The sequence below is a fragment of the Leuciscus leuciscus genome (genome assembly GCF_965113295.1).
Source record: "Leuciscus leuciscus genome assembly, chromosome: 18".
Lineage (NCBI taxonomy): Eukaryota > Metazoa > Chordata > Actinopteri > Cypriniformes > Leuciscidae > Leuciscus > Leuciscus leuciscus.
In genome coordinates, this window is record NC_138742.1 from 28,895,825 (window position 1) to 28,922,529 (window position 26,705).

The following is a 26,705-nucleotide window of genomic DNA, read 5'->3' on the forward strand; positions in this document are numbered from 1 at the left end:
GTGAACAATTACTGGCCAAAGGCAGAGGTTTTGAATCAAAATATTTTCCACTCCATTGACCTCTTATAAAAACAAGAACAGAGGCCACTTTTTATACAGGCTATCGGCTATGGTATTATTGTAGGCTATATGGAGTGGTGAATATGGCCTATCACAACATATTATCATATTAACATGGCCTATTTAGCGTACTTTGAAAATGTGCAAATCCATTCAAATAAACATTATTTTTTTTTGTTGTTGTTGAAGTTTAGCCTTGTTTGAAGGTCATTCAATATTGTAGCTTATTATGTTATTTATTTATTTAACAGAAGTTAGTTTTAAATTAGCCTACCAATAGGAGGCAGTATCAGACCACCCATTCAACATCATGTCGAGTCGATTTTGATTGTTGGCTTATTTGTTCATCTGGCACGCGTCCCACTTCATGGGCTTAAAGTCCATATGGACCGGTTTTCCTCTCCTCATCTATCCGTCCATCCAGAGAGAAGGGGGGGAGAGGGTCAAAATTCGTGAGCATTGCATTGCATTTCATGATCCGCGTGCGATCTATTTTTAATTAAAAATTACCGTGCAACTTCTCTTTCAGTATTTATCATGATCTGTACGGGAGTTGTGCACATTTATTTTCGATTCTAATATGATGAATTTAAGAATCAAAAGTCATTACCAGGAGTGGGGTTCGAACCCACGCGGACATATGTCCATTGGATCTTAAGTCCAACGCCTTAACCACTCGGCCATCCTGGTTGATACACGTCTCCTACGACCCTAAACTGAAAATATGCAATATAGTTATGCAGCACTGAATATGATTATTAATATCTCATGCTGAATTTCATCTCTGTATATATGTTTGTGGTCGTTCGCGCTTCTCCTTAAGTTTAATTTCATATTCAGAGCTCAATAGCAGTCGGTGCCGCAGCTGACTGACTATTAGCATATGCTAGCAGACTCGAAGACCACCAAAACTTATTATTTGGTTATAACTAGCTTAAAATATGAAGTCAATGTATGAATTGCAATGCTTGCAGTTTTCTAAACACGATATTTTAAAGCAATATTGTTATGATAGTAACGTTAGTGGGATTGTTAGCCGTTTGGGTTAGCAAGCTAAGTGCTATACACTCAAATTCTCGACGCACTCCATCATAAACAGTTTCACGGACAAGCTTGCGTTTATGTCATTTTCCGAAGTGAAAATATTTAAATTATCTTTCATAATAATAAATTATATTAACATTTTGCTAACATCAGTAGGCCCATCCCTTATTTTTACTTTCTGTTGTTCAAATCCAAATCATGTGAATTCCTGTAGATAGAAACTGGTTTTAGATGGGCTGTTGCTCAATCTGGGTTTAGCAGGTGTAGCCATGCTGGATGATTAGTGAAAACCATCATGTACACAGCAACAGTCATTTAAGGTCACCAGGCTTTGTTCACCAGGAAGATATTTGTACAATAATCTGGAGAAAAAAAGAAAAGAAAAACATATCAGACATGACATTATACACCAAAATTAACCATTTGATTTTAATTTAATTCTAACATTCTCGTATTTTCTTTATGTTACACTTCATGGAAAATTCCAGTTTCAGTTTAAACTTTTAAACTAAAGAATTTAATTAGGATCTGTGTACGTAAACTTGTATTGGATTAAGTCTTTGAATATATGAGTAAAACTGGTAATGAATTAGTTCTACATTGTCAACACACTCTCATAGCAGTTTGTAATTATGTTGTGGTGGATTGGTGGCTAATTTGTATGAATCTCATTCAGACATTTTTGTACTCTTACTCCTCAGCACTAACAGGTTTATGTATGGGACGGACCGGTAAAAATTCATACAAAGTCGGCACCTCATAATTAGTTTCATTTTCTAATAGTGTTGACATTGTTAATATTATCTCATGGTTTCTTACAATGTTGTTTTTAAAGTATTTCAACACTTTAAAATTCATATTAAGAAGACTGATTCACTCTGTAAACAGGGGCATTCCTCTTCAGGACGGTTCTAGTAGCCTGACGATGATTCTAGAACACTAAAGCATCAGTTCACTCTGGCAAAGATGACACAGCATATGGATTTATAATGAAACAGCCCAGGTACATTTTTCTTTTTTGATAAAATATTAATGCCATTCTTGTATTTTGGTTACACTTTATTTTGTGTCCCTGTCACAATGTAATTATACATTTAAGTACTGAGTAATATTAATGAACTAGGGTTAGGGTAGGATAAAGGTTTGGTTTAGGGTTAGTTACATGTAATTATGCTTAATTTATAGGAAATGTATGCAACGTGTAACAAGGACACTGTAAAATAAAGTGTTACCTGTATTTATATTTACCTGGTTCTTACATGATATACAAGAGACGAAAGCATCGCAGATGTTACCAATGTTACATTACTTTGAGTAACTATTTAGAAAAGCAAACAAGCACTAACCTGATCTTCTGGATGTCTGACTTTCCCTCTTTACCTGTTGTTCTTGTGATCTGTAGCCTATTCCTCTTTGACTAGTGTGACACATGCGCTCCCTCAAATAGTGCTGCTATACAGCGGAGACAAACACACACTCCTCCTCTGAATGTGCCGTCACACACACGCTGGCAGAACTGCTTATTCAAGGTGCTTTATAGAAACGCAACACTAAACTTCTTTTAATGAACCAACCATACAAGGACATTCCCGTGCACTATAGTGTTATCGGTGACAATAACTAGGAAGTAGGCCTATACATAAAACAGAATGTGATTCTTGTGAAAACATTTGTGTTTTACTGTGAAACTGCTAAAAGAAGTACTGTGTGCATTCAGAAAGTATTCAGACCACTTCATTTTCCTTTTTTTATTATTGTGCAAAAATGCTTAAAAAAAAAAAAAATCTCACATCAGCCTACACTCCATACCCCATAATGACAAAGCAAAAAACTGATTTTTGATAACTTAGCATATTTACTAAAGGTCCATATAAAGTCACACCTGTCACCCGTCACACCGTCCACGCCACGTTCAGTGTACAGTATCACAGTATAAAGATATCAAAATGTCTCCCACAGAAACATTTATGCACATGGCACTTACCAAAAATGACCAAGATGCTTAATTTTTACAACATCATTTAAAACATATTAGGCCTATATATTTAACATATACATATATTTTTGGCTTCCATATAGAATGCAAATCAATGAAAGAATTGAAAAGTGAACTTCTAAAGTGAAGGATGAGTTATGGGGAGATTAATACAATAATGTACTGAGTCTGGCAGAGATTTTCGGCACACATTAATAAACAAAACAGCAATCCCTTCTGTATCCTGTAGAGGTCACTACACTTATAGAAATGTGATTCATCAAACACCAGTTACCTAAAAGTGTTACATCATCAGTATAATGTTATTTGTTCAAAAATATGTTGTTTTCTGACAGACATGTCTATTACCTGAAAAACTTAAGGCACTGTTTATTCTTTTGTATATGTGTTCCATTATGTGTATTTGTGCTATTGCTTGTCATTTGTTTATTTGATTTTTTTTAATCTTATTAATGACTTTTTTATTTAGTAATGTTTGAAATTATATTAGTTAGGCTAGTCGTTTTTGCTGTGGTATAAATTATGGAATTATACATTTTCACTTGTATGTAAAATGTTGGTGTCATGGCAACCTTATTTATTAGAATACAAGCAAGGTAACATGCATGGGGGAAAAAAATGAATCATTTAATTCATTTATTTATTACTTTTTTGTGGTGGCACCACAATTTGGCAGGGCAAGTAAAAAGTGTATAGGCTTCATTAACTTTATAATCTTCATCAGTCATTGAATTAGAAGTGGTCAAAAAAAGTGGGTTGCACAGTTTGTTCACTCAAAAAAAAAAAAAAAAAAATCTACAATGAATTATCAACACATGTTTGTCTTTGCATATTTTTATTCTTTGCTTTGCTATAAAAAAAATCATTGAAAAATACCTTTCTTTCAAAATCAATGTTTTCCAAAAATCTGCCTCATGTTTCTCCTCAAACTCTTTTCTTTTCAGTTTTCCTCTCCGCCACCCTCTTTCTCTCCCTCTCTTTCTCTCTGTAATACTCCTCTTTGAGGTTCTCCCTCTCTCTGCGCCTCCACCCTTCTGCGGTCACATGGTAGAGATCCACATTATTGCCCGAGTACGCGTCTCTGTGCGTGGCTCTGTACACGGCCTCGCGCGCGACACACGCGGCCTCCTGCGCGCTCATGCCCCAGTGCACGTCGCTGTCCAGGATCGAGTACGCGTACGGAGAGCCCGATCCCACAGAGAACAGCTCCCCCTGCAGGCGCAGCCCGTCACTGCACACATACACAACCCGAGGGCCACAAATCCCCGAACGAGCTGTGACCACCTGTTGAGATTTAGATTTACAAACTGCAGCTGATTGGCTACTTGAATCGCTTTCTGTTATTGGAGTGATTGGGATATTTTTTGCATAATTCTCATCTTTTTCGCCACCCCCATCCCATCCGCACAGAGTGGCTGCGACGCACAGCTCGGTGCCTTTGAAAGGATGCAGCATGTGGGACAGCAGTTTTGCGGCGCCCCCTGTTGACAGCCTGCGGTGGTGTCGAAGCTGGTACAGCCTGAGCTCTCGAGACAAGATGCGCTTCCAGAGCGCGCAATCCGCCGAGGTCCCGGAGGTGGTGCCGACCAGGTGAGAGTGGATGGGCAGGACCTTCGGCGCATTGGGACAGGCCACCTGTCCCGAGCAGCTGGAGCGCGTGTCGGCTGCCGCGATAACACCTCCCTGAAACGCGAAGCCGAGAGTTGTGGTGCCGTGAGAGAGAGTGAACGGTAGAGGAACGGAGGGAGAGATGGAGCAGGGTGTGGGTGATGGAAGAGAGATGCACGGCAATGAGGGGTGGATAAGGTCTATATTATTATTCAGAAGGTTTTTCGGCGCTGAACTGAGGCTAAATTGACCAAAGTTTATCGGGCTCTGTGTGAGGTATTCAGATATCGGCATGTAAAATTCCAAAGGACTCAAAGCGCCCCTCCCAGGCAGCCGTGTAGAGAAAGCGTCTCCGTGCTGAACACCCCCTCCGAACAGATGAGTGGACTCCTCCGGCATAAAGGACTGTGAGAGTGGAGCACTCCATTCAGGGAACAGAGGGGGGTTCTGCAAGCCGCATACATCTTGCAAAGCCATAAACTATTGTGTAGGTAAACAATAAATTGTAACTCTGTCAATTATTACACTGTATGACATAAACTGCAAAAACATGTCATATATGGGCTGTGAAGTTTTTCAGGCACTTTAACTGGATTTTTTTGTTGGTTACTCCATCAATATTGTCTCCTCATTTTTATTAAGCTATATCGTTCCCACAGGTAGGTCATTTTAGTCTGTTTGTTGGTAAAGAAGTCCTGGTTTACCTCAGTATTGGATTCCCCTCAACATTTTTGGAGTTTATATCTTCTTTTGGTGATGATAGGCTGTTGAAACATGCCCGGCCACCGCTGCTCGACTCACTTCATATCCAGAATTTGCTCATTTGGAAAAGCAAAAGCAATGAGTGCCAGGTCCAGCATAAATTATCCAACTCTCAGTCCATTTAATGTCTGTGTTCAAAGATCAGTCTTAAACAATTGGTGCCTCAGTACATCTGTAAAAGTTCAGAGGATCCTTATATAAGCACCGTTCCGTGATTGACTCAACCAGAAACGCATGAAAATGCCAAAGTAAGCCTTTCAACCCAAGCTTGACGATACACACCATGAAATTTCATTTTCAAAGCATGTTAGTTTTGTGCTGCTGTGCTGTGTACTTTGGAAACAGGACATTTGTGGATTATAAATGTTCTTTATTTAATTTAGTTTAATTCTCACTAGTTGATTATTAGCATGCATATTACTACACTGAGAAAAACAATAAGTAGAATTTACTCAATTTTTATAAGGCAAGTTTTTGCACGAATTTTTTTCAAGTAAATTTCACATTGATGGAAATTAAGTAAATCTAGCTAAGCCGAGTAAAATTCACAAAGTGAATAAGTACATATAACTTGGCCTGTTAAATTATATTGAGTAATTTTTACTTACAAATCTAATATAATTAATATACTTAAGTAAAACCACTTGATATTTTAAATACATTTTACTTGTTTTATGCAGTGCTGGTAATTATTTTAAATTAAATTAAATGTTACTCTTATAATGTGACAAAATAATACTGTGACAATGTGCAGTTAAGAGTAATTTATTAAGAAATAAGCATCTACAGAAACTTATAATCACAATAATAACAATTCAGTGTGTTCGGTCTCTCTCTTTGTCCCTCTCAACCGGTTTACAGCAACGGAGGCACAAAGGACTGAATGCATTTGAGAAATATCCTGAAATTAAGAAAAGAGAGAGAGAAAAAAACAATAATCAGTAAACAGCAAATACTTTTAAATTAAAAGTTAATTAATTTGCATTCACATTATTCATTTCATTTATACCAAATCATTAAAAACATCCTGCATGACCTTACTCTCATAGTCATTTACACACATTAATGCTAACATGTGACACACAGCAGATATCAAGGCTACGAATTAGGAATTTGGGAGTACGAATTATTGTCATTTACAACGTGGTCACGATTTAGTAAAAGCAGGGGCCGTATGCACGATTTAGCAAATGAATGAGGAAATGAATTATATTGTGCACGATGAGGGAACGAGAACCTTCTCACTTAGGCCTATTGTTAATTCGTGGCCAATATTTGTCATCTATAAAGAAAATTGCACACAAAATAACAAATATTAAACAAAAAGATCATGATTTAAGTGGCATATTCATGGTTTTTAGGCGTAATTACTGATAAATCGTGTAAAACGTAAAGTTTAAAACTGAGAAAAAAATGTGGCTAACGTCTACAAAGCTAACTCGTCATTAACCCTCTTGAGTCGGCAAAAGCGCCCGCGCGTTTTGCTCGATTTTTTTTTTCACATAGCAGCAAATTAGACTTATACTCCGTCATTTTTGGTCATAAAGATTACAGACTTAAGAAATATGAAAAAATAAACTGTTAAATGTCTACTTTTTCCACTTTCAATCGAAATAAAACATTGTGCTTTTGTAAAAGAAAGAACATAAACAGGGTGCTTTCTGCCTCTGCCACAACGTCTCCCTGAACTTTTTTCTGGAGCACGTCTCTAAACATACGAACACTAAACTTTTCAAATGTATAGCATGAAGTGATGACAAGACAATCGTTGAATTAATAAAAAAATCATTATAAATCCGTAATATAATGCAGTTTTTTTACTGTTGCTTACCTGTCGAGAGCCGTTGGAGTGGAGATTCGAAATCCCTCAATCATCGCGTGTGTTCTTCTTTCTGCGCATGCGCAGATTCCTTTCTTCAAGGACTAAATTTTACTTGATTTTTTAAAATTTGCTTCAAGTACTTAATTAATGCATGTAAATATGCCAGAGAGTCAGAAATAAATTTCACTTGTCTGTTGGATGTCTAATATTTACAAGTAAAAAATGAGTATATAATTAGGATTTACTTAATATACAAAAGTTTTCATTTTTACAAAATTATTCTTAGCAAAAGACATGATTGTTCCTGTTTTATTTACTTTGACATAAAATCATTTTTTACAGTGTAGGATATTGGCTGTTTATTAGCCTATATGAATTCCTTATTCTGCATGATCATATTCTACATCCCTTAATCCACCCAATACCTAAACTTAACAACTAGCCTACCTTACTAACTATTAATAAGCAGTAATTAGGAGTTTATTGAGGCAAAATCATAGTTAATAGTTAGTTCAAGGGTTAGTTTACCCAAAAATGTTCCCATAATTTACTCACGCTCAAGCCATCCTGTATATGACTTTCTTCTTTCAGCCAAACACAATCAGAGTTATATTTAAGAAATATCCTTGCACGCTTTATAAGTGAAGTGTACCTGAGTTTTTGAAACCCCCAAAAGTGCATTCATCCTTCATAAAAAGTAATCCATACGACTCCATGGGGTTAATAAAGGCCTTCTGAAGCGAAGCGATGCGTTTTTGTAAGAAAAATATCAATAGTTATAACTTTATATAACTGAAAGGAGGTGTCTTTCACTTAAGCTTATACGCTACTCCTACATCCTACGTCATGCGTCGGGTCAGAGGTCACTCTTGTGCCAGAACCAGACTGGCGTACGGCTGTTACCGGAAGCCAGTGATTATAGTTTATAAACAGGGTTGAAATTAACACCCGCATTTAAATTAAAAATTTACTGTGGCGGGCAACTCTGTCAAATCACTAGCCAATTTGACGGGTTTCTCATTGTTTACTCACTTTGCTGGGGAAGTTAAGCCAAATCTGCACAGATAAATACTCAACTTGTGAGTCATCATATTATATTAAATACAGTGGATTGTGCAGAATCTGCGCATATCTGGCTTACTTGAACACACACGTCATGTCTTGTTCATTTGCATTCAAGCTAAAGCGAAGATTAAAAAGCATTTGGTTAACAGATAAGACATTGTTATTTTCCAACATCCTACATTTTTTTAAAGCTCTTTGTACTGTATTGATCTGTCCACCTAAAACACATTTTTGGTGAAAAGGATGAGAATGAAAGAGGAAGGGATCTCCAGAGATGGCTGGATGACATGATTTTGTTTGAATAAGAAATTAATATATGAAAATAATATATTTATAATAAGCCTATATCGCAGGGCTGGAAATGGGGGTGGGGGTGGACGCGGGGGGACGGAGTGTGGGGAGTGAATTTCGAGGGGGGTTGGCGTTCCAGTTGAAAAAAAAAAATGGTTATAGGCTATATATAGGCCTATATATATATATATTTTTTTTTTTTTGTGGACATTGTAACGATTACTATATTTTATCTACAATATAATAGCTACATAAACGTAGCACAATATATGATAATAAAAACTTAGAGGGATATTGATATTTATCAATGGCATTCTGTAAAATTGGCTGCTATGTCGTCTTTTGTTATTGGCCAATGCCTGCAGACTACAGCCAATGGAAATGCTTCTCTATCAGTGCGCGTCTTTCTTACTACTTATAGAACTTCAAAACAGACGCTTGAGGTAAATACATAATCTTACCTTAAAAATCGTTCTCATAAATACTCAAATCGTGTTCTTCTAATTCTTCTGAGGTAAATCCAAGGTAAAGAGCACAGCACATTGAGCACAAACACAGAAGTTACAGATCATTTTCTGTCGCATTTCAGAATGAACTTCACTTTGAGAGAGACGGGACAACGCATCATGTTTATTTATATTTTATTTTACGAAAAACACAACGTTTTGTTTTTATTATTTGCAATAGCCGACCCCAGGGGGTTAAATGAAACATAAAATAAATAATGTATATAATTTAGTTATTATATAGATTATAAAGGTTTTTAAACATCTGAAAGGTCATCTAAAGCCAGATGACCTCTTTTTTTTTCTTCTTTTTTCTTTCAAAATAGAGTCCGCCCAGTGAATTTTGCCCATTTCCACCACTGCGATATGGGATAACCGAGAGGCGGATAATGGGATAATGGAGAGGCGGTCGTTATAGCGAATAACAACCCTGACAAGCTGAATCAGCCTGAAGGGGTTGTTATTCGCTATAACGACCGCCTCTCTATACATTATCCCGCTTATTACATGGCTACCTACAAAATAAATAAATAATTTGACACAAATTATTGATTTAAAAAGGAGTTTATTGATTTTAAATCGATTGTATTGCTTCCGCCAAAGAAAATAGTCCGTTCCGCGTCCATAGCAACGCGCTGTTTTTCATGGCAACGGTGTGTTATAGTTCGCAGCGGTCTGTTATCAAGAAATAACAGATCGCATTCTACATTGGAATTCAACCAAGCCATGTAATAAATATATATATGGAAATTTTTCGCACAAAGACGCATGGCTTCACTTCAGAAGGCCTATATTAACCCCTGGAGCGTATAGATAATTTTTTTCTTTTTTTTTTTCTTCATCTTAGCTCTATTCACTTCCATTATAAAGCTTGGAAGAGCCAATATATGTTTTAATATAACTCTGATTGTGTTTGTCTGAAAGAAGAAAGTCTAGGGTGAGTCCATTATGGCATAATTTTAATTTTTGGGTGATCTAACCCTTTAATAGTGAGAACTGTACCATAATCTAAAGTGTGACCTTTATGTTCACTTTATTTACAGAGATCTTTATAGAAAATGAAAAGAAAATAGTATAGCATTTAGTTTGACCTCCTGGGATATGGACGAACAACACTTATGGTGATAAGGTTTACCTTTTACTTGTGAAAGTAAAATCAATGACTTGGCGTTCTGAACTGTCAGTAGCGTTCCGTCGCGTCGCGTCGCGTCGCTGGCAGTGCAGATGAGGCGCGTCCACGCATTACGAGAGTGTGTGTGGCCGGGCGTATACAGTGACACACAACAAACTGTCATGCTCACACACGGAAGAGCGCGGTACGCAGTGAAACATGTCGTGACTGTAAACAGCTAATGTTTTCGAGTCACACTCACCTGTGAATGTTGCGTTTGATCGCTTCGATACCTCGCGCGTCGCGTTCATTAGACAGTGAAGATGAGAGTTGTGTTGAGTTTCATCTGCACAGCTCTTCTGCTCTCAACGGTAAGACTTTCAACTTTATTTTCACCTCTATGCAACTTTCATAGTTGCTCGAGTTTCATTTTCATCTTTACTATCTTTCCCTTTAAAATCACGAATCATTTATTTTCTGTTTTTGCCTGTATGTATCTAAAGAAATAAGTGATTTATTTGTATTTGTATTTGCATGTTAAGCTACATAAAGTACCATGTTCTTACCATATTTTGACGTGGTGCCACAATATGTAGACTACCATGGTAGTTTTATATTATTATCTGAAGTTACTTGGAGTGTTAATACTATTGTACATGATATGAGATGTTACTCATCTTGTAATCCAGTACAAAGACAAACCATTCTATGTTTTGCTTAAAGATAATGACACCTGTTACTTACTATGATTTTTGAATGTGACATTAAGCACATCTTCCCATTCATCAGTACTGTGGGGAAATCTCTATAATGCTACAAAATATATCAAAATAACAACAACAACAAAATGGATAGGATGATTTTCCTAAGTTTATTGGCATAGATGGCATCGTCTAATGAACCTTTCCATTCCACAAAAGGTTCTTTATAGTGGAAAAGGTGCTTTAGATTATTATAATGTTCCTCATACTATAAGAAAAAAACATGAGCTGGTCAAGAACTGGTAAGAACTGTTGCCTGAAATGTTCTCCGGGGAACCAAAAATGGTTCTTCTATGGCATTGCTGAGAAAAATACCCCTTTGGAATCTTTATTTTTAAGAGTGGATATTGTTTGCTTAATTAAATAAATACAAATAAAATATCACAATGCCAAAAGAAAGAAAGAAAGAAAGAAAGAAAGGATCCCAAAATAAGCATTTTCTTTATGCAAATGTATTAATTTGTTTGTTTGGGAGTGAAATATGATCTTGACATTTCTGCCGAGTATCAAGCCAATATGTGATCTGGATTGTTATTCCATACAAAACACAGCAAAAAAAAAGTAATGTTTGATAAGCATCTAATTTTTCATACTGGAGACGTGAAGTGTGGGTCAATCTGTCTCTCTGAAGGTTTGGTGTGGGTCTCCTGACACCGATAGGACTCGTCGTGGAGACTTTGTGCACTTTGGACAAGTTCCTGACACAGTGATGGACAAATGCAGTGTACAGGTCCAGTATAACTGCTCTGCTGCCTGCCGAATCGCTGTCGAAATTGTCATTTCCACCCCAACAAGGACAGGAGTGATCGTTTACAGAAGGTCCTGGACTAACCATAAGAGGTTTGGAAAGCCCCGGTCCAGAAAGGTTCCTCTGGTGTTTCCTCCAGCTGTGCTGTACCCGAGAGATGTTTCTGTCAGTGATGTGGTGCTGAGGGCCTGGATGCTTCATCTGGACCAAGAGGAACTGGGTGGAAACCATGCTGAATCATATGACCGGTCCCTTGTGAGAACGTCTACATTTGTGAGGACGCTCCCACCATCTCAACGTCCAGCATATCCACAGACAGGGTCGGTGTCATGGGGTGCGTGGCTGATGTGGCAGCTGACCAAAGATACTGTGAGAAAATGTCCACATGAGTCAGGTGGGAACCAATCAGACTCACCACTCAGAATGCCTGGGAAATTTTTAAAGAAACGTTAATAAATAATGTAATGATTTACCCTTACCCTCATGTTATTCCAAACCCATTTTCCTCATGGAACACAAAAAAGTCATTATGCTAACACTTGAGAATAATGTTCTGTCATTAATGAATAACTACACAGGAAAAAAATTAATAACGCACTAACATTCTAATAGCTGTTATGAAACTCTGATTTACGAGTTAGTAGGTAATCATGCTCAGTTGAAAGTGGTAGTTCACTAGTAGCTAATCAGTAACTACTATTTTTTCATACTTCCCAGATGACTAAGAACTACTATATTCAGGTTCATAATTAATGCGACTAGTGCAACATGTATAATTAATTCTGAATTGAAGTTCATAGGAACCTACTAGTAATGACTCAGGTATTACCAAATTATTATTTGGATCAGTATTCTAAAGTGAAAAGCATGATAACTATCTAGTAATGACTGAATTCACTGTACACTGTTGAGGTTTTTGTTAAGGTTTGGATAGTAATTCCTTCTGATAGATTTGGTAACAATGAAATATTGTTAATTCCTTTAGAATGAAGTAGTAACACTTGAGTCATTCCAAAAAAAACTTACAAAACATCAGTTAATATTAGGGAGTTATCATGCTTTTCACTCTAGAATACTCTTCCAAATAACTAGTACTTAGTTATGAAGGATTTGGTAATACTTGAGTCATTACTAGTGGGATACCATGATCTTCACTTTAGAATTAATTATACATTGTGCATTACTCTCATTAATTATGAACCTGTATATAGTAGTTCTTATAGTCCTCAGTGAGGTATGAAAAATGAGTAGTTATTGATTAGCTAATAGTGAACTACTTAGTTTCACTGAGCACAATTACTTACTAATCCGTTAATCAGAGTTTCTTAATAATAGTGTGTTACTCATTTGTTCCTGTGTAGTTATTCATTAATGATGGGACAGTATTCTAAAGTGTTACCAAATTTTATTAACGATCATATACAATTCCAAAATATCACACTAGATTTGTTATCAATGACACCAAATCACCATTGGTTCTTGTGTATGTTGTATTCGAACACACTATGCTAGTTTTGAGTACATAAGATGGAGACCTAGATTTCAAATCAACAAATTAAATTTGGTCTGTTCCCCACACAAGTCTGAACATGGACTTTTTTATAGAGTTTGAAAGACCACTTTGTCACTCTGAACAGTCATTATGTCACTTGTGTTCCACTGAAAAAAAAAGAATGACATGATGGTGAGAAAAATAATGAGAGAACTAGTTTAGTTTGTTTGAAGATACTGTACTGTCATGATTTACCAGGCGCATAGATAGCAGATTATACTTCTAAGTTCTGTTGCATCACTTATTCATTCATTCATGCCTTTCCAGAGACTGTGGATATACTTTCTTTTCCATTTGCGAGTACCGGTGAGAGGTTTGGGGTGATACACACGTTCTCCCCCTTCAAAAACAGAGATCTAGAAAGGAGACGCACCCTCGCTCTCAAACAGCCAAGGTCAGACTTGCTTTTATGAGGCTTCATTCAAATTTGTCACTGCTTCTTGATAACAAAAACAAAGACATGCATTAAGTACATATAAAGCCCATAAACATGGTGAACTAGGTGGTTAATAGGGTGTTTCTAGTGCAGGGTTTCTCAACTCTGGCCCTTGAGGTCCACTGTCCTGCAGAGTTTAGTTGAGGACTAGGTGGCTTAAGTCGCTGTGATATTTTGGTCATTAGATACAGCTGTGGTCCCTCCTGAAATGTTACAGTGTGTTTTTCATCTGTTTAATCATCCAATCAGAAAAAAAAAAGTTTAGAACAGTGCCTAGCAACAGCCTAGCAACCACCCTTAAAGCTTTATCAAAGCCCTTGCGTTTACTCAGAACATCTTGGCAACACCCTAGAAATGCCTTTGGGTACACTGTCTATAGCAACACCATAGCAACTAGCCTACTCATTACACCTTAGCAAACACCCTAATAGTGGCCTAGAGACCACCCAGAACAGCCTAGAAACACCCTAGTCACCACTTAGAATACCTTAGCAACACCCTAGAAATGTATTTGTGTACACTGTCTAGTGGTTTTCAAACTGTGGGTCGCGACCCACTTGTGGGTCACACAGTGAGAAAAGGTGGGTCGCACAAAGGCACTTAGCTGCAGCTAAATTTACGTTACGATGAGTGAAACAAAACCAGTCCGATTAATGACCAAACGACTATGAGTTTTAGCGCCCGCCAAAGTGTTATTTGATCGCTGAGTAATGTAGATGAACTGCTGCGCTTGACCGCTTGTGCATGTTTAACTGAAAGAACGAGCAGAGAGAGTACTCGGTCGCGCGCGCGCGCTCTCTCTCTCTCTTCGGAGCCAGCGAAAGTGTAAAAAAGACCTCACCGTCTCCAAACTAAGCGCTGTCTTGCTCTCTCTCCCTTAATCTCCCTTAATCCCTCTCTCCACATATTAATCAAAATAAATCGACACGGTGGTAAAAGGTCGGAAGACCAAAGTTTCATGTGGAGCATTCGGAGATTTTTTTTTTCTTCCTCAATTACCGCTGGGTATGAATTGTGCTAAATAAGTTGTTGCCTTATCTTCTCTGAAAAGCGTCCCAGACATTCAGCTGACATAAAACAACACTTTAATTAAACGAAAAAAAAAAACTATCCAGTGATGAAATGTTTTCTGTGTTGACACAAATCTTGGATGTCTGCTGGGATAATCACACAACGCGCACGACATGTCCAATTCGCGAACTAATGACTCCTTTGAACGATTCATTTTAATGAATGGACAACTGATCTTTCCTACAGTGAACTCAGGAGACGTTTGAATCAGTAACACTTTACAATAAAGTTCTATTACATAAATTACATAAAAAGTACAGTTTGCTTACTCAAGCTTTAAAATAAATAAAACCCCTTGTTTTTTTTGAAAAGCATATGACTACATTTTTCCACACAGTGCTATCAAGAATCGATAAGAGAATCGTTAAAGAATCGGATCGATAATCAGAATCGTCAGTGGCATTATTATTATTGATCAAATCTTATCATTTCCCATCCCTATGTGAAGACGGTAAAATTATAATCAAACATTAAAGAACATACATGTTTTTAAAAGTTTTTTTAAGAGTTAAAAGTTTAATATATTTTGCTAACATGAAGGCTTGTCACTGTCAGTCTTTTTACATCAGTGCAAAACTAGGGAATGCAGAGTAAGACCATCAGCATGCATTGATTAATCCCATGGCATGTAGCAAAAAAAAAAAAAAAAAAAAAAAATTAATGTGCGACCAAATCATGCTGGTGCGACCAACTGAGAAAGTTGGTAGCACCAGTGCAAGTGGGTCTTGAGATTGATTATACTTGTCTAGGTGCAGCCTTTCTCAAACTTTTTTCAGTCAGGGCACACAAATCTCAAAAGTGCATAAAATCTCAAGGCACCCCAGTGTAAAATATAATTTAAAAACACTGCATAACCCAAATGTAAATGCTAATTTTATATATATATTTATCTAAAATGAATTTACAATTTTATTAATCCGATCATATGTTTAACCCTTTCACACGTACATTTTAAATATTCTGGCTGACCCGCCAGCGTGAGTTTTTCAAGGTGACCGTTATTTAGAATGTGTCACTTTATGGTTTCCATGGTGACGCGTCATTGCTTGTCACGTGACACACCGCAGCAACAACAGAATGAATGATGATCTGCTTTTATGTCATTTTTCCTTTTTTATTCAAAATATTCACAAATTTGTTAGATATGGCATGAAATATCTGATATTCCGATTGTCAAATATATGCAAGTGGAAGTGTTTTGTTTTTTGAACACAACGATCGCGTTAGTTGAGCTGTATGCGCGATGGGCGGCGCCATGTTAGTTTGTGCCGCAGACGCAGTTCAGAGAATCGGATCTGTTGGATTTACAACAAGTGAATTCATCCACTTCTCCCGAAATACATAAAAGTAAGTGGCAGGTGAACTGGGAGAAGAATAGAGTAAACTTTAAAGTTACTTACACAATGTGTATCTGATGAATAAAACTAATTATAATGGAAAGGATTATTATTGCCTCTTCCTTTGACATCAGTGTGTATTTTACAAACTCTAAATGTATTGTTTTTTTTAGTACTTATGTCTGAAACCTAAAACAAACATTATGTGGATGAAAACACTGAAAAGTTGTGATATATGACAGCTGAGCGCGCCAGTCTCTGGCTCAGCTCCAGCCAACGCGCGAAAGCACATTTGTGACCCTGGATCACAAAACCAGTCACAAGTAGCACGGGTATATTTGTGGCAAAAGCCAACAATACATTTTATGGGTCAAAATTATCGATTTTTCTTTTATGCCAAAAATTGTTAGGATATTAAGTAAAGATCATGTTCCATGAAAATATTGTGTCAATTTTCTACCGTAAATATATAAAACATTTAATTTTGTGAATGGATGCAGCACAATCGCGAACATAAATGGACAACTTTAAAGGCGATTTTCTCAATGTTTCAATATTTTTGCACCCTCAGATTCCAGATGTTCAAATAGTTGTATCTCGGCCAAATATTGTTATATCCTAACAAACCATACATCAATGGAAAGCTTATTTATTCAGCTTTAAGGAGATGCATAAAGCTCAATTTCCAAAAATGTACCCATGTGACTGGTTTTGTGGTCCAGGGTCACATTTGAATTTAGCAGTTGATCACGTCATGCACTGACCGTTCTAATCACACGTGCGAAAGGGTTAAAAAGAAGAAGAATGTATTTATGTAAATTCAAATATATTTATATATGAAATATCCGATTTTTTATTTTTTTTATATTTTTTTAGCCTACATAATTTTTTGGCGGCACCCCTGACACAGTCAGGGGGCACCCCAGTGTGCCGCGGCACCCACTTTGAGAAAGGCTGCTCTATAGCAACATTAATGCCACTTAGATTATGAGCCAATCATAACACCTTAGCAAACACCCTAGCAATGGCCTAGAGACCACCCAGAACAGCCTAGTAGCAACACCCTAGTCACCACTTAGAATACCTTACCAACACCCTAGAAATGTCTTTGCGTACACTGTCTATAGCAACACCATAGCCACTCCTCATAACACCTTAGCAAACACCCTAGCAATGGCCTAGAGATCACCCAGAACAGCCTAGCAACACCCTAGTCACCACTCAGAATACTTTTGCAACACCCTAGCAATTTCAAACGACTTTGAGGACCTTAGTAACAACCTGGCATCACCCAGAATATTTGACCAACAACCTAGCAATGCCCTGGGCCGGGTTTCCCGATAACGATGTATCTTAGCTCTTAAGAGCGCTTTCTACGTGCAAGGTTACGAACGCTCGCAGCAATTCCACGAGCGTTTCCCAAAAATGCACTTAACATGAACGCGCGAGAACGCGCTCTACGTGCTACTTAAGAGTCGCTGTCCATTCGCGAAGTGCTGAAATATAACCTTATATGGAATCGTATTCTGAACGTTTAACCTAATAATTGTCATCTGTTGTGGATAAGCAATCAAGACAAGTCTATATAAAGCACCTACAGGCGGAGGCACTGACAAAATGGCTGAAAAAAAAGAAGAAGAAAAGATACGTTTCAAAAGAGATGAAATGAATGTCCTTTTAGAGGAGATAGAGCGAAACAAAGATGTCATTTTTAACAGATTTAAAGGATCTCTTTTATTTATTTTTTGTTCATTCATTTAATTTTGATTAAAATTATTAGATTAAATTATTTCTATTTTTTTTGTTTTGTTTTCTGACCTTTTTAATTATTTAATTTATACATTAATTTAACCAACAACAAAAAAGAGTAATAAAGAGTACAATAAAGTACAATCAAAACCTTATATTATAATCACATTGCATTTGAATAAAGTTAAAGGTGTAATCTGCCGGTTGTCCTGCAGGTGTCCTCATAAATCTGTCTTCTTACGATGCACTTGGGGATGTACGGTTACTCCAGAGCACTCGTAGATCTACGAAGATTTTCAAGTGCTACTTAAGCTACGATGCCTTTGGGAAACAGACCATAATATTAAGATCAGTCGTACGATCGTTTTTACGATCAACTTAGGCTTACGATGCTTTTGGGAAACGCAGCCCTGGAAAGCACTAAGAACACTGTAGCAACCACTTAGCAACACCCAGTTATAACTCAGAACACATTAGCAACACCCCAACAATGTTCTAAAAACCACCCAGAGCACCTTAACAACAACCTGGCAACACACTATAAACCACAATGCCTAGCAACGCCCTAGAAACCACTCTGAATACCTTGATATTGGATTTGCAATGATGGGCCAGTTTTGTTTCCTCAGAAAACCTAACATTAATTGTGCTCAATGTAAGCACTTCAGGTGTGCTTGCTCAACTGTTGATATGCTTATGATAATCTTGTAATGCTTGAAATATTTTGGAATTTGTATTGGGTGTTGGTACTTTACTTTTGAAACTCGCATCATCTCCTCTCTGCAGTGCTGCCCTGTCATTGTGGCTCTACTTGCTGAGCTGGTGCGGCCAGTCGGTGTGTGGGATAGTCAAACATGTCAATGAACACAGGAAGTATGGAAGCCCGCTCATTATGCTGTCTGACGCAGGTAAGCCAGCCTGTGCGCATTCCATCGTGTGACATCGATGCGAGAAATCAACTCAAGCAAATTTACAGTCATTTAGTTATTAAAAAACTAAATAAACCCTCATAAAACCTTCATCAAAGAAAAAAACAAGTCAATAACTGTGCATGAGAAAAAGACTGAAATTTAAGCTGTTATTTATTGAACTATGTATCATATTTCCATGTACACGTTAAATGTGATGTGCCAGTATGTCTTGATCCTCAGGCAATATAGTGCTGCAGGTGCAAATGGTGGATGGAGAAGAGCAGGCGTTTACAGCACACACAGCGTTACCTCTTCACACCTGGATCCGTCTGGACTTCTTCTTTCAGGTGTCAAAGGTACATCAACCATATTCACATGCAGTCATATTCCACTGTACTTCTGATGAACCATCATTCAGGTGTGAATGTATTAGAAAGTGAACTCTTGGATGTTTTTTCATATGTCAGGCAAAACTCACAGTCACCAAGATCTTACCAGCAGGACAGACGTCGGAGAGCACTCATTTTTTTGAGTAAGTCATAAAGTCTCATCTGCACTGTAAAATATATATAATGTTTATTATCATAGCCATCAAAGGTTAGAAACAGTAAGCAATTTTTGAAAGATTTTTTTTCTCAATAATAAAACATATATAAAATAATAGTTATGTAACCAAGAAGAAATTGCATGAATTATTATTATTAATAATTTATGAATAATTAAATGTATTAATATTAATACAATGTATTTCCATACAATATTAAATAATTAATATAATACTAATTCATATGAAACATTTTCTTTAGATTTAAGTATGCCCCTAACTACATTTATTATTTAATTTATTTTTTAATACTGTTTTTTTAATAGTTTTTTACAGGCATTTTTATAGTGTTGTTCATGTCTGTTAAAACACAGTCATTATTTTTTTTTTTTTTTTTTTTCAGTTTTCGTCAGCCAATTAAATTTAATGACACATCAGGATATTTTGTGATGGGTGGATGCAACTACATGAAGGGGTTTCATGGCTATTTTGGACCAATCAGATACTATCGCTTAAGCTCAGAAAAGGTGAGTCCAACTCTCTTATCAACGGATAAATGCATATAACAAAACCAATTTATTATGTCAATATTAATCTCATGATCCAGAATGCATTCAGACATTCTTATGCCGTGATATCATTTCTATTCAAGGTGAAAAACCCCCTCTCCCCTGTTCGGACGCTAAAAGAGCTGGACAGATTCCACAGACACTGTGAGGAAATGCAACAGGTTACTGAGCAATATCTGGAGGCACTGAGACAGAACCGAGACGTCTCAACGGGTCAGTTCAAATGGATGAGACCAGAATAGATCAGATAGACTTTGAATCTGATGAGAAATGTTTGAGATCATACTGAAATCTCTGACATTTAATCACAGACTTTGCTATCTTGGCAAATCTGTGCACAGTTTTAGACACTAGCTATGTTTCCATCCACATATTTTTATGCGCATTTAACACATAAAATATTGCTGGATGGAAATGCCAAGATGTGTATGAAGTCTTAAAATGCATATAAAAAACATATATTTTTTTTGATCCAATTTGAAGACATGCGCATGAACTATGATGGAAACACATTTACTGAATAAATACCTAGATGAAAAAAGTCATGTGACTCAACAGATCATGTGATTGGATAACTGGACTAACTGGCGGACCATTTTAATTGCACACCATCTCAAATTTCGTTTTAGTCATTCTTAAATGCCTGAGCCAAAGTTTGTCATCAAAATGATTTGGTATAATTACCTTTCAGAATTAATTACCTCAAACGATTGCATTCCCAAACATCCCAAGCGCAAGAAAACTTGCGTCTGTGTTTCGTCTACATATTCTATGCAGGAAAAAAGAGCTACAGAGGCTTTCCCAGTTGCAGCTACTTCCATTTTTATTACTGATATTTTAGCACCAGTTTCCCAGGAAGTTACAATTGTTCTCTTAAAAGATTTATTCTAAATAACTTCCCCTCCCTCTTGCAGCAACTTCTCTTCTCTGATGATGAGGGCGGGACTATAACCTGTCACTCACATAAGATCCACCAATAGCAAACCACAACCATCCAATCAATTCCCCACGGACAAAATCAAGCCCCGTCCTACATTTGTTCTTGTTCCTGAAGCCGTTTAACTCGGATATACGTCAAAATAGGAAAGAAAAGACTCGATTTCTGTTTCATGCTCACTTTAAAAGCACTGAACACCAGTGTGAATGAACAGTGGACAGCAGATGAGTAGTTTTCTTTTTGCGTGAACTGTTTCTAAAGACTTTGTGCTTTTGGTTATCAGATGTTTGTGAGTCTTATTATGGAGACCTCGGCAGGAAGTTTGGTCGTAGGGAATGCACACAAACTTGGTCGTGGGACCAGCAAAGAAGATTCAACATCGCCCTGAGGCTTCTAGAAGAACACCAGGACTTCATAACAGGTGGGTGGGGTTTAACACTGGACGTTGTAATGTGAACTACCGATGGCTCTTGGTAGAGAGTCTCTTCATCTGTTCCTCAGGTCTGGAGAGCAGTGGTGGACATTTGCAACATCTAAGCCGAGTGATTTTCCAGTATGTGGTAAAGACAATAAGTAAAGCCGAGGAATCTGACGGCGGCCTGGATCTCATTGAGCAGCTTCAGGTGTCTCTCTGCTGGGGTCACCAGCACTCCTCTCTCCTGCTCGCGACCCTTCACCTGGCTGGCCTGGGCGTCCCTGTGGACCTGGAGCAGGTGAGGATGAGAACAAATACTATAGAATTACACAAGACGCGTCACTCGTATTGTTTTGAATGGGGAAATGTGCAACGCTCAATATGGCGGAATAAGTCCTGCCTTCTAAATAAGAGCCAATCGGCGATTGGTGAAGTCATCGCATCACTGCAGCCGTTAGAAGTTCCGGTTCCCATAGAAACAGTCGGACGCGCTTCCACTGCGCATTAGCTTGATCCAGCCTGAAAAATGGCGTTTTCTGTCATGATTCGAGCGTTTAGAAACAAAATGTATGAGACCGCTGTTGTCAGATTTCATTGGTGATTTCAAATATGAAATTTAATCGTAAGCTTGGCGAACAGGTTTGTAGAATTTGATGTTTCCCCATTCAAAGAGACAGGAGCTGCACTTGCTGCCCGAGAGGCGTTTCAAAGATGGCCGCCGACTGAAATGACTTGTCTTAAAGGGACTTTAATGAGAACACCTGAGCATTCAGCGCCCATTATAAAAGAGCAACGCATTGGAAATGTAATTCATCCTAAAGTAGGGGTTTAACGACTTAATTTTTGTGTTTAATGTGACATTTATGTGATGAAAGTCGAGTCGACTAGTCACTGATGACGTCATTAAATAAGCCTGAACCTCGAGCTGAGACTTGAACGCGGGTTGCCTTGTGCACAGCTATGGCATATAACACAGCACTGCTCCAACATAACAGCTTATTTTAACAGTTCTTTTGTCTTTGGGTCGTTATATTTCTCACAGATTTCTACTCGTTCTAAATCAGAAATAGATAAAGCAGCTCAGTAAACATTACATTTATATGTATGCATTAGTGAGAGAGCGATTGCATGTGAATTAATTATACCAGGCAGCGTCTCTCTACTAATTATGAAGCTGTGTGTTTTAGTTACTAAGAAATGTATGCTAGAACTTCTCAGTTTCTAAGCTATTTAATAAGCTGTTTAAAACGTGTATTAACCCGATCAATTCTGAGCATCCAGATGGTATAATAAAACATGTATTGTGGAGCGCTCTCGGAGTATGCATTTGTTTGACATTTTAACTGTTGAAAACGGAGCGTAGAAATGGACTTCAAAGATTTCTTATCCTGTTGCGCCCTCTATAGGTCATCAGCGACTAGTCGTCGTCAAGCTTAAAGTGTCATGGCAGAGCATTAAAGTCGACTAGTCTGTGCAACCTCTATCCTAAAGTCAACATGAAATCAAAATGCCCCTGTTTACTTTATAATTACCCTTTTAGAAGAAAAGGTTTTATATATATATATACTTTAAAAGGGTTCTGTCAGGTGCTTCATATAGATATTTTAAGGGGTTTTAATCATGGGATAAAGCTAACGCCATGTAATTACCGTAAATAAAGCTTTCGAAATGCTCTCACGGTACTTTGATGTCAATCACCGTTCGGTCAGCACAGCTTTGCTTCAAGTCGAACACACCTTAAATCTGCAGTGGTCAGGTGGTACAGCAGCCATATGCTAGAAGTCTTAGCTCTCAGACAATTACGAGTTTACACGTTGTAATTACAAGTTCTACAAGCACTTAAAGGCTTTTTACAGTTCAGAATCGTTACAGTAACTACGACATGGCGTGAATGCAGCATAATTTATTAATTAAACATACTTTATAAGGGACTGTTCGTTTTTTATTTAAGGGGCCACCGGAGGAGTTTTGAGATCTGTTGTCAAAAAAAGACATGACCCTCCCTTCGCCAGCAATACATTTTTCTATGACCCTCCAAAATGTTTGTGAAAAAAGGCATGACCCTCCCCGATAATTTATTGATTAGCCTACTTCTGTACTGGTTTGCGCTTGGCAAAGATGTTCAGATAGCCATTGTTTTTTTTTTGCTTGTTTTTTTTAAACCATAAACTCTTGCTTTCTCATCTTACTAGGGCTGTAACGATAGACCAAACCTACGATTCGGTTCGTATCACGATTTTTGATTTTAGATTTGAAAAAAATCATGTTTTCGGTGCTGATGTTTGTGACTCGTTCAACATGTGGGTGGGGCTGCCAATAAAGCATCTAAAAGCTGTCACAAAGAACCAGCAAAAGTAATGATTATTAATATGTCAAATATAGCAAGGAAATATTTTAATTGTTTATTAATAAACAAGTGTTTTCTGTGTCGACTGCAAAGATGAAGTTGACGATGCGTCGCGATCTTCTCAGAACGTGCCAGAGAGAAATGCACATTTCATAAGCAGAAAGCAGTCTGTTTTCCTTCGTTTTGAATTGTTCTGTTTAAAAGTAGACATTTCAAGCTTTCTATATATTTCTCAGGTCTGTGAGGCAAGTAGCATACCTTACGCTGAGTTTCGGTTCATTTATGAGACAAGAGTCCAGTTCACTCGCCCGCGCCTCCGTGATTATCTATTTTCTACAATATTTACTTCTTATTTATTAAATCCAGATGAAACATTGATTAAAATTAAGATACAATTAATAAAAAAACTAAATTCACTTTAAAGAAAGGCTTTGTGCTTTCTGTTTGAGGTCTCTGTGAAATTTTTAAAGTCGCTTTCAGAGCAGTCATGTCCGTAATGGAGAACTGTCACGCCCGTAACATTGTTTTTTTTTGTTGTTTTTTTTTACATAAATGCGAACACGAAAAATTAAATAAAAATAATATTTTATGTTCTGTGGAGGCCGATCTTTATTCATCCGGTGGGTATGTATCTTTTGGTTTGCACAGTGTAATTTATAGAAGAATTACTAAAACATATTTTGCCACCTAAAAGTTAAAGATTTTTTTGTGTCACGTCACGTCACATGTGTATTTCCCTCATATTAAATATAAAATTTAATGTGTAGACTGATATTTTTCTAATGTCTTGACTCCTTTATTTTTCTAATGTCTTGACTCCAAAATATTGGTATTAAATGCATTTTCTGAGAATTTATATTTCAAGTTTTGACTGCAAATGTTAATCGCCCAATTTTAACGAATTTATCCTCAACTAGTTTTTGTGGTGTAGGTCTACGTATTTTATTATGTTAACTAGGGATGCACCGATGCATCGGCTGAACATCGGTAACGGCCGATATTTGCCTCGTTAACTGCCATCGGCCATCGGGAAATAAAAATGACATTCGCCGATGTCACATGGGCGTCAGTTTGGTTTGATATGCTGGGGACAGAGACGCATTCGGAAGTGCATTTTCAGAAGTGCTGGGTACAATGACGCATTTATTTATTTATTTTCTATGAGAAAACTCCTTTTCTCGAGAAAAGAACGACCATGGTGTGTAGCAGAAGAAGCGGCGGAGTATGCACGATCCGCGAGTGCTGAAGACGTTCTGCACGGCTTTGATGGGTGCGCAGGAGGACACAAATGGGCGGCGACTGCTTCTTCCAGTGGCGGGAGCTTTTCCCTCAGCGCCGTCAACAGATAGAGCGTTAACTGTACACACCGCCGCCGACTTGAGCTGCAAAGAAACTCTGGCCTCCCTGTCAAGGACTCTTGTCAAAAAGTACGGGGAAGCTTGACCGCTCTGAATAGTGAGTGAGAGCGCGCGCGCGGTCGGGGCTCTCTCTCTCTCTCTCTCTCTCTCTCTCTCTCTCTCTCTCTCTCTCTCTCTCGCAGAAGAGCGCGTGCGCGCTTAAAATTTAATATTTTGGTATGAACATTCACCCGTGTTTTTTCCCTCATAAATGCGAACACGAAAAATAAAATGAATATTATAATGTTTTTTTTGTTGGGTCAGACAATGATTACCAAATTTCTCTCTCATATTGCTCTTCATAACAACTGAAAAAGAACTTATAAATAAGGTTATAACTGTCAACCAGAAAGTGACATTAAAGGTTTTTTTTGTTTCATAAATTGGTCTGATTGAATTTGTGCTCATTCTAGGATCAAGAGCCGAAAGACTTGTATGTTTCCGTGGCACAAAAGAAGGAATAAATAACAAAAAGAAAAAACATCGGCATCGGCATCGGCCATCGGCCAAGTTGTTATGTTAAACATCGGTATCGGTACACTCTAAAAACTGCTGGGTTAAAAAATAACCCAACCTTAACCACACCGCTGGGTCACTATTGGACAGAACACGCGCTGGGTTGGTTTGACCCAAGTGCTGGGTTTTACCATTTAACCCATATTTCTGGGTCATTCATTTGACCCAACCAGTGGGTGGAATTAACCCTCTTGCTGGGTTAAGTCCTACTTATATGCTGGGTTATTTCATGTCTCATTGCCTTAATAAAATTAGTAACAAATATTTGTTATATTACGAATGTAAAATAATGATTGTCTCTGTAATACAATAAACCAGAGAGGCCACTGTAAATTTGATTTAAATCTCGTTTAATTATTTAAAAAAAACATTTAATACATGTCTTTAATAATTTTTTTGTATACAATTATTACAATTATACAATGTATATACTTCTAAGGTAATAAAAACATAATGTTCATTAAGTAAGGTCTTTATACACCACTGAAAGCATAGTTATGTATATGATATTGCATTTCTGTCAACAGATCCTCGTAAATATTACACAATGCACCTTTAAAAGTCATTAAGCAACTCATTTGAACTTATACGATTACGATTTCAATTATTAAGATATGTTGATTTATTAAGAACAGCAACAAACATTTAAAATGCGACTAAATATCACGTGGGCCTGAAAAAACAACTGTTGTCCTCAAATTTTACAGAGGAGGACTCTTTTCCATTAATTTGAAACAAGGCATGCTGGAGAAACTCCCAGGCGGGGAAACACTGCTTTGTGTATTGAACATCAAAATAAAAAAAATTGCTTTGAAACTCAGTCTCAATGGTGTGGCCTGGAACAATGGCAAAGGTCTGACATGTCCCCCTCGTCTCATCCTTGAGGCACAGAATATGCAGCAATGCTCCAGTCATCCCATTTTGTGAATATTCAACCATGTTGGTCCCCACCTGTTGATTACACACAATCAATTAGAGTGTTGCAATATAACTAACATGCAAGTTAAGCTTTTTTTGTGGAAGTATAATATATTATTACCAAATATGACTAAATGTGGCAAACAAACAAAATGTCTATTTAAATTCAGTATTTGCAAACTGAATTATAGTAATAAAAGAGTACTTTGGACTAATATTGTCAACATTTAGG

General features: G+C 37.4%; 2 protein-coding genes across 3 annotated transcripts in view; one reads left to right on the forward strand and one right to left on the reverse strand.

Moving 5' to 3' along the window:
* Positions 1–3,851: 3,851 nt before the first annotated feature.
* Positions 3,852–5,841, reverse strand: psmb11b (proteasome 20S subunit beta 11b). Its single transcript, XM_082145357.1, has one exon. It carries the CDS (start codon positions 5,183–5,185, stop codon positions 4,025–4,027), a length of 1,161 nt encoding a protein of 386 aa, XP_082001483.1. The 5' UTR covers positions 5,186–5,841; the 3' UTR covers positions 3,852–4,024.
* A 4,576-nt stretch (positions 5,842–10,417) lies between these two features.
* Positions 10,418–26,705, forward strand: part of LOC309480504 (protein sel-1 homolog 3) — a 106,097-nt gene continuing 89,809 nt past the window's right edge. Inside the window, exons 1-11 of one of the 2 annotated variants that reach the window (XM_082145030.1) lie at positions 10,420–10,636; positions 11,658–11,694; positions 11,995–12,168; positions 13,594–13,720; positions 18,706–18,827; positions 19,071–19,186; positions 19,298–19,362; positions 19,778–19,901; positions 20,027–20,156; positions 21,164–21,301; positions 21,382–21,593. In XM_082145030.1, the coding sequence (XP_082001156.1) occupies positions 10,589–10,636; positions 11,658–11,694; positions 11,995–12,168; positions 13,594–13,720; positions 18,706–18,827; positions 19,071–19,186; positions 19,298–19,362; positions 19,778–19,901; positions 20,027–20,156; positions 21,164–21,301; positions 21,382–21,593 (1,293 nt within the window). In that variant the 5' untranslated portion in view covers positions 10,420–10,588. Of the gene's footprint in view, positions 10,637–11,657; positions 12,169–13,593; positions 13,721–18,705; positions 18,828–19,070; positions 19,187–19,297; positions 19,363–19,777; positions 19,902–20,026; positions 20,157–21,163; positions 21,302–21,381; positions 21,594–26,705 lie in introns of both variants that reach the window. The other variant, XM_082145029.1, reaches the window with a different exon arrangement.

Bases quoted from the DNA above. Each gene is read 5' to 3' on its own strand.
- psmb11b (XM_082145357.1), bottom strand. From the start codon at position 5,185: ATGGCTTTGCAAGATGTATGCGGCTTGCAGAACCCCCCTCTGTTCCCT.